Source organism: Fulmarus glacialis, unplaced genomic scaffold (assembly GCF_000690835.1).
Source record: "Fulmarus glacialis isolate BGI_N327 unplaced genomic scaffold, ASM69083v1 scaffold20793, whole genome shotgun sequence".
In the NCBI taxonomy this organism is placed as follows: domain Eukaryota; kingdom Metazoa; phylum Chordata; class Aves; order Procellariiformes; family Procellariidae; genus Fulmarus; species Fulmarus glacialis.
Genome location: NW_009201300.1, coordinates 1 through 12,758, shown reverse-complemented (window position 1 = coordinate 12,758; position 12,758 = coordinate 1). Strand labels below are relative to the sequence as shown.

At 37.1% G+C, this 12,758-nt stretch overlaps 1 protein-coding gene across 1 annotated transcript in view; it reads right to left on the bottom strand.

Annotated features, from left to right (window-relative positions):
- TMEM63A (transmembrane protein 63A) overlaps window positions 1-11,298 on the bottom strand; it is a gene marked incomplete at its 5' end in the record, with an annotated part of 30,055 nt that extends 18,757 nt beyond the window's left edge. The window contains 8 exons of the mRNA XM_009573902.1: window positions 48-118; window positions 516-624; window positions 1,788-1,839; window positions 4,352-4,494; window positions 5,667-5,704; window positions 7,116-7,179; window positions 8,736-8,815; window positions 11,114-11,298. Of these exons, the coding sequence (XP_009572197.1) occupies window positions 48-118; window positions 516-624; window positions 1,788-1,839; window positions 4,352-4,494; window positions 5,667-5,704; window positions 7,116-7,179; window positions 8,736-8,815; window positions 11,114-11,298 (742 nt within the window). The remainder of the gene's footprint in view (window positions 1-47; window positions 119-515; window positions 625-1,787; window positions 1,840-4,351; window positions 4,495-5,666; window positions 5,705-7,115; window positions 7,180-8,735; window positions 8,816-11,113) is intronic.
- Between the last annotated feature and the right edge of the window lie 1,460 nt (window positions 11,299-12,758).

Genomic DNA, 12,758 nt, shown 5'->3' with positions numbered 1-12,758 from the left:
TTTTAAATCTCCTGTTCCTAATGATACTACTCTAGCATGGAACTTACGTGAAATGGCCTTGTATTGTCTCTTCTTTTGCATTTTTTGGAAGACCAGTTATAAACAATGTGCACTTAACCTGCAAGAAAAAAATGCAACTCCAATTTTGAGAAACCACATCACGAAAGAGAAAACAAGAACGTGAGGAAGGCAGTGGTGACACAGCACAAGTAGCTGTCTTGTAGAGGGCAAAAAAAGGTAGGAAATTTTGATTTTGATGGGAGCTGCATCTATTCAAGACAGCACCACATTCACCTTCTACATTGGTAATAGGTTACACCAAAATTTCACAAATCTCTCCCCAATCCCCTTCATCCATTTTCACAGTTCACTCAGTGGAGCTTTGCTTTCAGTGAATTCCTTCACACTTATGTCACATTCTAGCAAGCAGGAGGCATCTTAGCAATTTTCTTTTTTAGCATTATCCACTTGAAAACATGCTGTATGTTTTTTTTCACCCCAGTACAGAAACTTACTATGTTTTCTTCTTTGTATGTGACATACTTCATGTGATGTCTCATGAAGCCAACAGTCAGAATCAGGTAAACAACAGCAAAAACTGTGTGCAGCCAAAGAAGATTATTACTGTCGGACAAAATGTTATGAATATGAGAAACAGGAAGAACTAATTGTCCAAATGATACAAGTAGCCATCAAAATGCTAAGCAGATTACAACCTCTCATTGAACACATAACAAGAAAAAAAGGTAGCTACTGGTAGTCAGTCACACCTATGCAGATGCCTTGGAAAGTCATTAGGGTTACTTGCTTATCATAAAATTCTATAGGTAACAGACCTACAAAGAAAACAGATATTCTATGACATGGACATTTTTGGGCAGCATTTGACTTGCGTCTTCTCATTCAGATGACCAATAGCACACACCATGCTATTTGCCAAAATGTTTTTTATTGGCCTTATTAGTTACTGTGCTGAGTGCTTAACCGAACTCTCCTTGAACACAATCCTTACTCAAATTGAAAACAGCCTAACACAGGGAGCAAATTCTGCTTCTCCGATAGCTCCTTCCTCAAAGCTTACAGAAGTTCTGTTCTGTGAACAGTTCTTCAGTTTTGTGAAGAGCATTAATAATTACTATTAACCTAAAATACAGGAACCTATTTTACAGATAAAAAACGCCAACCAAACAGAAAATCCCCACTAGTTACTAGGATTCATAACATGGTTAAAAAAAACTAAAGTGCATCGGCAGAAACTCTATTGGACATAGTAGCATGGATAGACGTGGAATGATCAAGTAATAAAACAGAAAAATTGTACATCTTTGTATCTCAACTATTTTACAGACTTTTAAAAACACATAGAAGTAATTTTAATCGTGATCTCGGATGGGAGAGATATGCACACAGATAAATCTGATGTAAGAGAATTTAAATCATCCGAGTTACACACTCTAGTAAAGCTGTCAGTTTTATTTTCCTTCTGAAGTATGGTTTCTCTTAATGTGGAAATTTCTGAAAATAATATCGCTAGATGCGCAGTCATTAGCCAAGAGAAACACGTGGTGTAAGAAGTAAGAGCTGAGAGAATAGAAGCCAAGTCTCCAGATTTCTTATCAGCACTGTAACTGCATAGCCTGAAGTTGAACGTATCCCAGTTTCAGGTGATGAAGTACGAGTAAGTAATTCCTACCCCATAAGCCATGCTGCAAGTATCAATTCATGTGTTCAGAGACTATGGCAGGAAACAGACATAAGCATAAAAGTACTCTGCAAGATTTACTTACCCAGTTTGTAAGTTTACTATAGTTGTTCTTCCAAAACTATAGGGATCTTTATCTAAAAACAACAAAACCAAGTAACATAATTAACTGGTGGAACATTTACAGGCAAACTATCAGAAAGTCAGCTTTTACTCTTATTTCTTTTAAATGTTGATATACTTCTTTTTAATGCTGAGCATGTTCATTGCTAAAAAGATTTAGAATCATAATTAATTCTGGTTTACACTGTATTGCATTTTAGAGTTGGAAAAAAACCCCCAGGATTATACCGCATTCAACCCATCAAGAGAAATAATAGATTATTTTAAAAATCTGAATACTAGATCTTTGCAGCAGTTCCCTTTCTCCCTCCAAGTCCATTAACAACATTGTTCAGGGATTTGAATGTATTTCCTTCACATTTTTATTCCATCTTCACTGATTTCTTATCTCAGTTTTTTAAACTGCATTAATTCAGTGTTGACAAAACAGTACTGATAACCCTAGTAAGGTCAAAAATGAGAAAGTTTATATGACATTGTTTCTCTAGACTGCCAAGTATTTTAAAAAATGACAATGCAAGTGAATGAAAATTGAGTACATGTTCACAAAAGAAAAAGAGCTAAGTGTATCTGGAAAGCTAAACAACCACATTGCAAGTTAAGTCATCACAACAGGAAGAACTGCAAATGCACAAAATCAACATATGGTGGAAGGGGAGGAAGAAGGGGAGAGACACTAAAACTTCATATTTGTTTTTCAGCCATATCTCCTAGAATCACAAAAATTAATGCAGGAAAACAGAAGCTGTATTCTCCTGCTTTAGGTGGCCAGCCATACTCTGCCATTTGCATTAACAGAGAGCATCTACTGGTATCCAAGATATTACAACTTTTATCAAATTTTACTTAGAGAAAGACAGTGCACACAAATTGATGCACATTAGAAAATCCATTTTGGTATAAATATACAGGTAGTAACTAGACCAGAAGAGGGAACTACGTTCTGTAAGTTCTTGGAAGGCACCAGCATCTTTCTCTTTACGAAGGAGGTGAAGACAGCAACTAGGGCACCAGTGTGTTGGATTTGATTCTGTAAAACTAGGGATGCTGACTGAGAACACAGAGATGGAAAGCAAGGAAGGAGAAGTGACTGTGAAGTGATAAAGGGTCCTATGAAAGAGCAAAAAAAAGAAAAGAAATGCAAAGAAAGAAAAAAGAACACCAATGGTCTTTAAGAAAGCAGATTATTAATATAAACAGAGAATTGCTAAGAAAGAGCTCATAAAAGGGAAGTCAGAGATGGCAGTTCCATAAAGAAACAATACTAAACACACAGGTACAATGTATCCCATTACAGATGAGGGCTAAGTCACAAGGCTTTTTAAAACACAGGTAGGAGTACACTGAAAACAAAAACTAGGCCACATTATTAAGGACAATAGAAGAGAATAAATTATAGGGACAAAGATCAGCGAGGTCAGTACACAAAATAAGATGCAATTGCTGTGGTATAAGAACAAACAGAACAAAACACAAGCAAGTACTCCGCTTGAGAGCTCCTGGGAAAACCAAATGAATTACCGCTTTTTTTTGCATCGTTATTCACCAAGATGATCAACAGCGAACAACTCCGTAAACATGATCTTGACAAGACTGTTACAAAGCCAGGTATAAAATGGGCTTATAAGCGCTCATTATCAAAAATGGCAGAATGTTGAAAGAGGATTTAAGAATTGTGTCCACCAGTATTCTCATTAGCAACCTGAATGACAGACTAGAGGACACACTTACTGTATTTGTTGAGTGTGAGTTAATAATGGAAAGAGGTAGGTGTCACACTGGCAGACATAATCAGGACTAGACTGCAAAAAACCTGAAATAATTCTTTGTCTGTCAGCACTGACAAAGTCTCAGCGAGAAGATTTGTCCAGTTTTGAGCCACAAACCAAGACAGAAGGGAACAATGGGAGACAGTCTAGCTAGATAATAAAAAAGCTCAGAGGATGGCTGATGATTTTATGACCAGCCAAATGGAAAACATTTCTCATTAATGACCAAATTAACTGGTCTGGTTTATAAAAAAAGAGGGAAAAAGACAGATGAATTGTTAATCCTCAAGCAGCTAAAAGGATATTGCAAAGAGGAAAAGAATTATCTATTCTCCCCAGCAGCAGCAAAAGAGATTCAGACTGGACACTAGAAAAAGATTTCTCAACTGTGAAGACAGTTTCCGTTGGCAATAACCACCTATAAAAATCATAAAGAGTGCCTAGATAAACACCAGTTAAGAGGGCATAGGTCAAGTTAATCCTGCCTTGAGCCTTCTAGGTCTAGCTGTCTATGTCTGCATGTGGTCTGCCATCTTGTTTCTGACAACAGTTTTTGCCAGACATTTAAAGAACCCTCTACTCTCATACGAATTTCACACAAAATGACACACACATCAGACTGAGTGGGCGGAGGACGATGACACCCACAACAAAACGACACAAACCTTACAAAGTTTACCAAAATAAAAAAATCCTAAAAGCTTTTGCAATGATATAAAACACAAAATTCTTCTCAGAATACACAAAAAATTCTTACCAAGTAGATCACCCGATAAGTTGACAGGCAATATGACACACACAGACAAAATGCTGACAGCAATCAACAAACAGATGATGTGACGCTGGAAGGCAAGGTAATGTATGGCATCTTCACCACATCTCTCATGAATCTCATCATCGCTGCATCATAGACAGAAAAGCACACGGTCAGTCTACTTAATATCCTTGCGGTTTTTTGGGGTGGTTTTTGAACATACGCTAATTTCTCAGTCTACCCAGTGACATCTCCATCAATCCCTATCTGTTTTCAACATGGTTGTGTTCTTTCATGCATAAATTTAAGGTCCAAAAGTGTCTTTTTCTTGTGCAGTATCAACATACAAAAATTAACATGAGGGAATTTAAGACGGAAACAAGTAATCTGAAAAGCAAATACAAATCCAAATTCTTTTTTATCAGCCTAAAAAAGAACAAAGTCATTTGCTGTGACCTCCTGCTTTATGACAGTCACAAGGTGTTAAGCCTAGCTCTCAAACTTTAAGATCACACTGTGACGGTGTTCACTCATCTCCATAAAGGCTCCCCATGAGGAAAATGACAACAGAATCACCTTACTTTTACGACATCCAATTAACAGAAGATATTAATAGGCTTTGGAATTAACTCTCATCATCTATCCATTGTCAGCAGGACAAATCATTAAAATAGGAGTTCTTGGAAAAGGAAGGAACTGCACTAGCAAAAATGGAGAAAAAGACAGGCTCAATCCCCACCCCTTTTTTGTTTCAATGTACCCAAGCTAGAAACTGATTTTTAAAAATCATGATTTACTAAGCCCCAAGAGATGCAAAGAACGAACATCACACATCTAATGCTCAGTTTCTGGGAAACAGTGGGATGGGCTTTTCCTAGTTAGTCAATTCCAGCCCCAGCCAAACCACCAGTTCTCCACAGAAATCCTTGCAGGGAAACCCTGTTTCCTGCCCAGGGCCCTACTGGCTTCAAACAGGGGAACGCCCACACAGAACTCTTTGAAGGGTAAAAGCCTAGAGCCTAGTTATTAGCTCAGAATCCATATAAATGCTATAGATTCACTTAGGTTTACACACTGTCCCAAGATCAGGAAGTCCCTGGGCTGCCAGCTGAAGGATGACTGTATCCTGAAGAAGTATTCTCATAAGCTGACCTTGTTTTCATACTCTTTTTCCACCCCACCAGAGGCACCTGTATCACTATTTGTATTAAATTCTATCTACTCAAGGGAAAAAAAAATTTTGAATGTAACCCCTCTTTTTTAAATAAAAAAAGAGCAAAGCAAACCACAGCTCACTATTTCTGTTTCATACACTTACTGCATCCGAAAAGCAGCTGTCATCCAAGAACAAAACCCCTATAAATAAAGAAGGAAGTCTTTAGGAGCTAACATACAAAAAATGTAGTCTCTAATCTGTACAATTAAGAGAAGTGTTTCTATTAAGTCAATCTCTCAGCTAAAAAGCTGGCAGTTTGTTGCTATGAAATCACCATTTAGAAACATACAGAAAAATACCTCATACTCTACACACTTTTTACAAGGCACTTCATATGTCTGTCTTCAGAGGGTTGTTTTTTTTTTTTCACTTGCACATTTATTGCCTGGGCACACAAGTGTGTCCAGATCCCATCTCCAATGAACAGAAGTCAAGATTGAGGCTTCTAAGGAATTTTTTTAAAGGATTGTTTTAGAGCAGAAAAGGTGATTATTTTTTCCAAAACCATTTCCAGAGACTCTCCAATTTCAAGGACAAGTTCCATGAGAGGCTAATGCAAGTTAATCAGTTAAATGGTAGTTAGAAACAATGCTGTGATTACATCACCAGAAAGGCTTCTTGTATAGGTTTACAAATCTTCCTATGAAACTGTACAGCAGAGATCACATCTCACTGAATGTTCCAGTATGGTTCAAAAAAAATCCTGTCTCTCCAAAAGCATCTTCTTTCAAGTGAATAGTATCAAGCTAGAGACACATTTTTATTCAACAGTTTTAATTATAAAGTTGCTTTATGGTTTTAAAAAAGATGAAGAAAACTACACAAATAGCAGAGCATCCTGATCAAACACCATTATGCTTTTGACGCTCACACAATTATTTAGTTGCAAGGCTAGATACTGAGTTGATACATATACAAAATGTCCAGTGATGGCAGCCTACATTTTAACAACTCTCGCATGCTTCATTGTGAAGCTGCAACACAAAATGATAGAGATGCGTGAATTCAAAGACTCCAGAGAGACTATGGATAGAACCAATTAAAAGTTTGGCCAAAAAATTATCTTCCACTCCAAAACAGTTTTAATATTAAGAGCACATAGCATTATTACTAGCCTCGCACTTGCATCCAGTTTTCTCATCTTTATGAGGAAGGCAATGTACTATAAAGACCAACTATGTATTATTTGCAACGTGAACATAATATAACTTTTTGAACTGTTATTTAAGCACAAATTATTTAGTAGTCTTTTTTCTTCCCTGCCTCCCCTCTGAAATTCTAACATGTAGTCCCCCTCCTAATTAAAAAAAAAAAAAGTCACTTAAAAATGACGACCCAAGATACTGATTTGTGATATAGCAATAGTTTCTCAGAAAATGGAGAGAGATTACGTATGGTTCTATAAAAACACAATACATGACTAATTTTTGCATATAGATGTTCTTCCAGCTTAATGACCGGTTCACTGGGCTAGGTGGAATGGCAAATTACAAGAGATTCCATTAAATAGCTTGCATTAAAAAAAACACATCAAAACTCTAGAATACTTACCCTATCATATTCAAGATCTTCAGGTACTGATGAAGATGTTGACAATCGGTTGTATCTTGATTCACTAAAATACATTAAATGACGCTTTTAAGTATCTTTAATAACAGACGATGGAATTCCACAGAATTATTTCAGCTTTAACAATTCTGAAGTAACTAAGGGAAGTAGTACAAAAACACTTTTCCACTTAGGAAAGCTGTGGTTTTCATCTTGTAGCATATGCTTAATTATAGAAACATTTGCTGTGTCTCATGTTGAAAAGGGAGGATGTGAGCTCCTGACATGAGAGCATTTAACTGAACTAGAAAGAAAACAATGTTTTATTGGGATATTAAACCACAGTAAATAAAAGAATACAACACAGGTTTGGAAGCCCATTGAGGATCAGATTTGCAAGGTAGATTCCTGTTCAGATATTCCTCATTACAAGACATCAACTCCTTTCCCTCCACCTCTCTTCCTTCATCTTACAGCCACTACTGTGTGGCTCAGAATCTCTCTGCATAAGTAAACCCCTACCTGCAGGGCCACCTCCTCACACAAATTCAGTCCTGCAGCAAGGCTAGAAACATTTAGAGACTCAGTGGCCCTCAAATATAGCAAAGTACCTGGTTTTAGTTTGTTGCTAAAAAGAAATGTTGCAATGGTGATGTGCCCATAATTACATTACAATACATGTTAAAATGGAGTGTATTCATCGGTGTATCTATGATAATTTTGACCTAGCTCGCTCAGGTCACAGTCCAGCAGGGACAGTAACATAGGCTCCTAGGTGTCTGACTGCTCAAGGACCCGTTTGTCCCGTGCAGGCCTCTACAGCCCACATGGAAGCCTACACCACAGCATCTTCATTCTTGCTGCCTGAGCTAGCTGTCTCAGTTATTGCGCATTTTTTCTTTTCCCACCATCTACTTTTCACAATTGTACATGGATTACACCTAAAGCCACATTTTGAGTCCTTTCCTATTGCTTCGTTGTGAATTTACCACAACTTAGTTACACCACTAATACCAGGAAGAGGCTCGCTGTTAAAAGTTTACCACTTCGTAAATAGACAGCTAGCTTTTAAACATCCCAAGACATCGTCCTGTAGAAATAATATTAAAAAAAATAATAATCAAAAGCTCATTTGCAGCATTACTAAAAATCAGTGAAGAATTTCAGAAACCTGCAACAATACCTTTCTTTTTGATTTTTAAACCCTTCAGAAATATTATGGCACAGGCTGCATAGGGAGCTCTGGGAAGATACTGGGCTTCAGCCAAGATAAACAAAATAGTTAATATCCTTCTTTCACAGAAACACACTATAAACATCAATGTGTAGGTATGTGACATGTTAGCAGACAAGCAGCCTATTTTCTCACCTCCACTTCCTTAACCCACAACTGCAGAATGAAACTCATGACAGTGCCAAACTCACAACTTTATTACTGAAACCGCAAAGAGCAACTCTGTGAGTGGGACGTATTTCACACAAAGCAGCATGATGACATTTTTAACAAATATGTGCATGCGATTACAAACACACCTAATCGATACAAACTTAATTTAAGCCGTATTTACTGTACCTACTTCCATATTCCCCAAATGGTTTCAACAAATCAGCATATCTTTTTACCTTTCAGCTTCTGACACCAGAGCAACACGACCGTAGTCCCAGAACCTCTTTCTTATAATGGAAAACAGTAATATTAAAATCTAGGAAATAAAAACAAAGATCTTTGAATATTTACTTTTCCACTTCAGAATAATTATTCTTAGGTGTATAGGAACTGTCAAAGAATGCTGTCCAAGCTCCTAAACCAACTGCCATATGTTAACCGATCCAATGGTGGCTATGCTACAAACCAACCTGTCTGGGACCAAAGGACAGAACACCTGCCTTCCTGTCCTAATTTATAAAAGAGGAGAACTGCATGCAAAAATACTTCTAAACTGCAAGTGTATGAAGGTTTGTGACAGGAAACGTAGCAAGTAGTACTTCAGAGGAAGTAAAAATTTTCATAAATACAGCTTTACTATTATTCATTACTTAATGACCAGAACTATGATGGAAGACTTGCAATTTTATTTTATTTTATTCTTAAACAGTGATGTAAACAGGCTGTAGGGGGCTCAACTATTTTCTCAAGTATGACAAATATTTTTATCCTCAGTAAAAGTAATATATTATTATAACTCATAAACCTCAGAAACTTGTATTTGATCTCTGCAACGTATTTTTTATCTCCCCCCTGTATTTTCACTTTTTGAAAGAAGCTAGAAAACAAGGAAAAAAAAAAAAGCACGACTATGTATTTCATAGATGCATTTCTTGTTTCCTTTTTTTTAAATAAACAAGTTGCTCTGTACGAAGCAATGAAGCAGAAGTAACAAGGCCTGTTTTCTATGCATATGTAGCATATGTCCTCACCCCCTAGCCCCTCCTACACCCCATACCTGTTTGGCTAGAAAGCTAGTGATGTAACTTAATTTGGATCTATGCAAATACCGACTGACCAGCCAGGATACATGTAAAGATTATCTATGTGTCAAGATTACACAGCTAATTTCCTTATTTCACAATGAATAAAACCTTCTTAGAAGAGCCTTCCTCCCAACAGGGAATATTAATTTAGATCTTCCTCCTTCATCTGGCCATTAAACTTCATGCAAGCAGGGAAGTTCTCTAGACTCTTTGACAACTTTGGTTGAAATTGCCTAACATATTCTACAGTTATTAGGAGGAACTGCCACACAAAAATGGGAAGACAATGCAATATATAAACCTTACATTCTTAGGAAACCAGCCTAGAAATAATATTCAGAAACCCATCACCTGACAGTTACTAAACTTCATGCTTGCATGAAGTTTAATGGCAGTAAACATGTAATGAACACAGGAATACAGAAGTTGCTAAATAAATTGCAGTACTCGGCACTTGAAGAAGAGAGGAGCCTTCTACATTGCCTCTAACTCTCTATCTAATGCTGTTTCAGAGGAGGGGTCAGCAGCAAGGAACTCAAAAGCAGAGAACTCAGTATTTTAAAATTCAACCACATCTTTAAAAAAAAAAAACAGGTCCCCCCAAACACTCCAACTAAATCTTATTAAATGCTGTGCCATCAGTCGCACAGAGCAGTAAATACTGTACATACTCAGAAAATGGATTTATGGTAGCAAGCTGCATACACCAAATCAATAGCAAAGAATGCCACTATATAACATTTAGGAACATCCTCTATGTTCCTACGGAACTACCAGCTCACACCTTACACAGGTAGTTTTAAGTTTCTCCACAATGGCTTTCCAGAACTCAGGAACTATGTGATCCCTTTAGTCTCATTTTACTATCAGAAACCTCACTCATCAGGCCAATTTCAGATCTATAGCTCTTTTTCTGGTCGCTTAAGACCACCTAGACCAAACTTGTAGAAATAACCATAAGTTTTATTGAAGTCTCAGGCCTCCAGACCAGCAACTAATCCTATTCCTCCTTTGGTCAGGACTGAGCTGATCAGTACATTATCTCCTCAACAGCTTTATGAAATATAAAAAAAAAAAAAAAAAAAAAAAAAATTCCGTGAAATGAGATTTTCCGTATTGTATTTCCTTTTGAAAAAACAATGAAGTTAGCAATGGTGTTCCCCTCCTGAAAAGGTATCCAGCACTTAAACCCAGAGTAAGGAAAAAATGTTCTTGCAGTTAAGACAAAACACAGAAATTTGAGCTACCACTACAAAGCCCACCATGACTCCACATTACAGACCCTATGATACTGCACTCTCTCTACATCTACACAGCCAACATACAGTGACACTGTCATCGCACACGTATGTGAGCCTTTATCAATACTTTAAAAGTGTTTTGATGTTCCCAGGATGGCCTTAGCACATTTCTTATTCTGAAGATTCTCAGAAACAAATCCCTACCTGATAAATAAGAGAATTCTGAACAATCTAACTTCTGAGAAGGCCACAAGGATATTCAATACAAGAAATAGAAACTGGGCTTACAAAAAAGAAGGTTACATCAAGCAGCAGGACAGTTGGGATTCCACCAAAAGTTACTCCTTGGAGCACTGTGCTGCCTTGGGCAGTGCTGTAGCAGTACGTCTCATTTGTTGAGTTGAAAGGTACACTTCTATTCCAGAAGTAGACTAGATGAGAATGTCCAAAACCCAGAAAAAAGAGAGGGTTTTTTTTCCCTAAAAAAGAAAAAAAAGAAAAGAAAAAGTGAAACAACCATGTGAAAAGCCTGCCTGGTATCTATGAGATGTACTAACATTACAAGTACAAATACAATCCTGTACGAAAAGTACAGGAAGATTCAACCAGGAAACTACTTCAGAAGTAAAGTCATATTTGACAATCCTTCCCTGTAAAATATTTCGCAATAACTGACAGGCTCAGTTAGTAGCAGTGCCCAAGCAAGAATTCCAGATATCTAACCAACCATGTCCTCTACAGACATCTGAGAAAGAGCAGTTTGTTTTGTGTGGGTCTTCTGTAGTCTATCTTCTAACCTATAACATTAAACCACTTATTCCAGCCTGGATTCTGATTCTAGGAGGGCATTAGATTTTCCAACAATAGCAGTTTGAAGATTTTGTTCCTAGTTGATGAGCATGTGTGAACGTACCAGCTTGTGAACTTTGTATTCAAATGTCAAGACCTTGAGATTATTAACAAATTCACCGCTAATTCCACAGAAAATAACTGCTACACAAATACAAATGCTCATCTCTGTTCTTGGAATATTGTGTGATTTTCATTTTTTAATAGGAGAATTCAACTGAAAGAACACACAGTAATTACAGTATATCACGAACAAGAAAGAACAAAGAGTATTTCTAATTTTCTAAGAGAACAGACATCTATCTCATTTTAGTCAGCTGACCTGCTCAGATAATGTAGTAACATACAAGAATGCACATGATTTGGCTATTGATATAGAAGTCTTTTTATCAGTGCAGGCAATTTCTCACTTATTCTGGGGCTTTCCACTTCAAACATTTCTTTTCTTGTATCTTATTAACTTGATGGTTCCCATGTACTTGGGACAAAAGCATGCTTCATGCAGAACACACTTCTGACTGATAAAATTCATGAAGAAAGCATACCCCAAAAAACTCTACCCTTTGAAAGCAAATATTGTAGATCCTCATCACAGGTCCAGGGACACTACTTTTGGGATATCATGCCTCTGTAAGAGGAATGCACATGTCTCTGATGATAGCACTATTCTGGATGCTGAAAACAAAACAAAACCAAAACAAGAATATGAATAACTACAAGTTCTCCCTTTAAACAGCAGAAAACCAGCATGGAGAATACTCCTCCCAAAACAGCATTTACTAAATGTTGGACTGTGTGACAGGGTGGGGAAGAAATTTTGTCCCAACTTACGTGTTTCATCACAAGGGGGGGTTTTTTTTGGCGGGGGCAAAAAAAACCCCAACACACACAAAATTTGTGCCATGAATCTATCCTGGTTTTCTAAGGATTGAAATTTAGTGCTGACAGAAGAGAAAGTATTTTTGAACATACTTTAGAAACCTTCATCCCAATAACTGCAGAGACTGCATGCTAAATTTTAAGTAACACACTGGATGGTATCAGACAGAGTTTCCAATTCTCGAAAGCTGTTATTTTTAAGTAA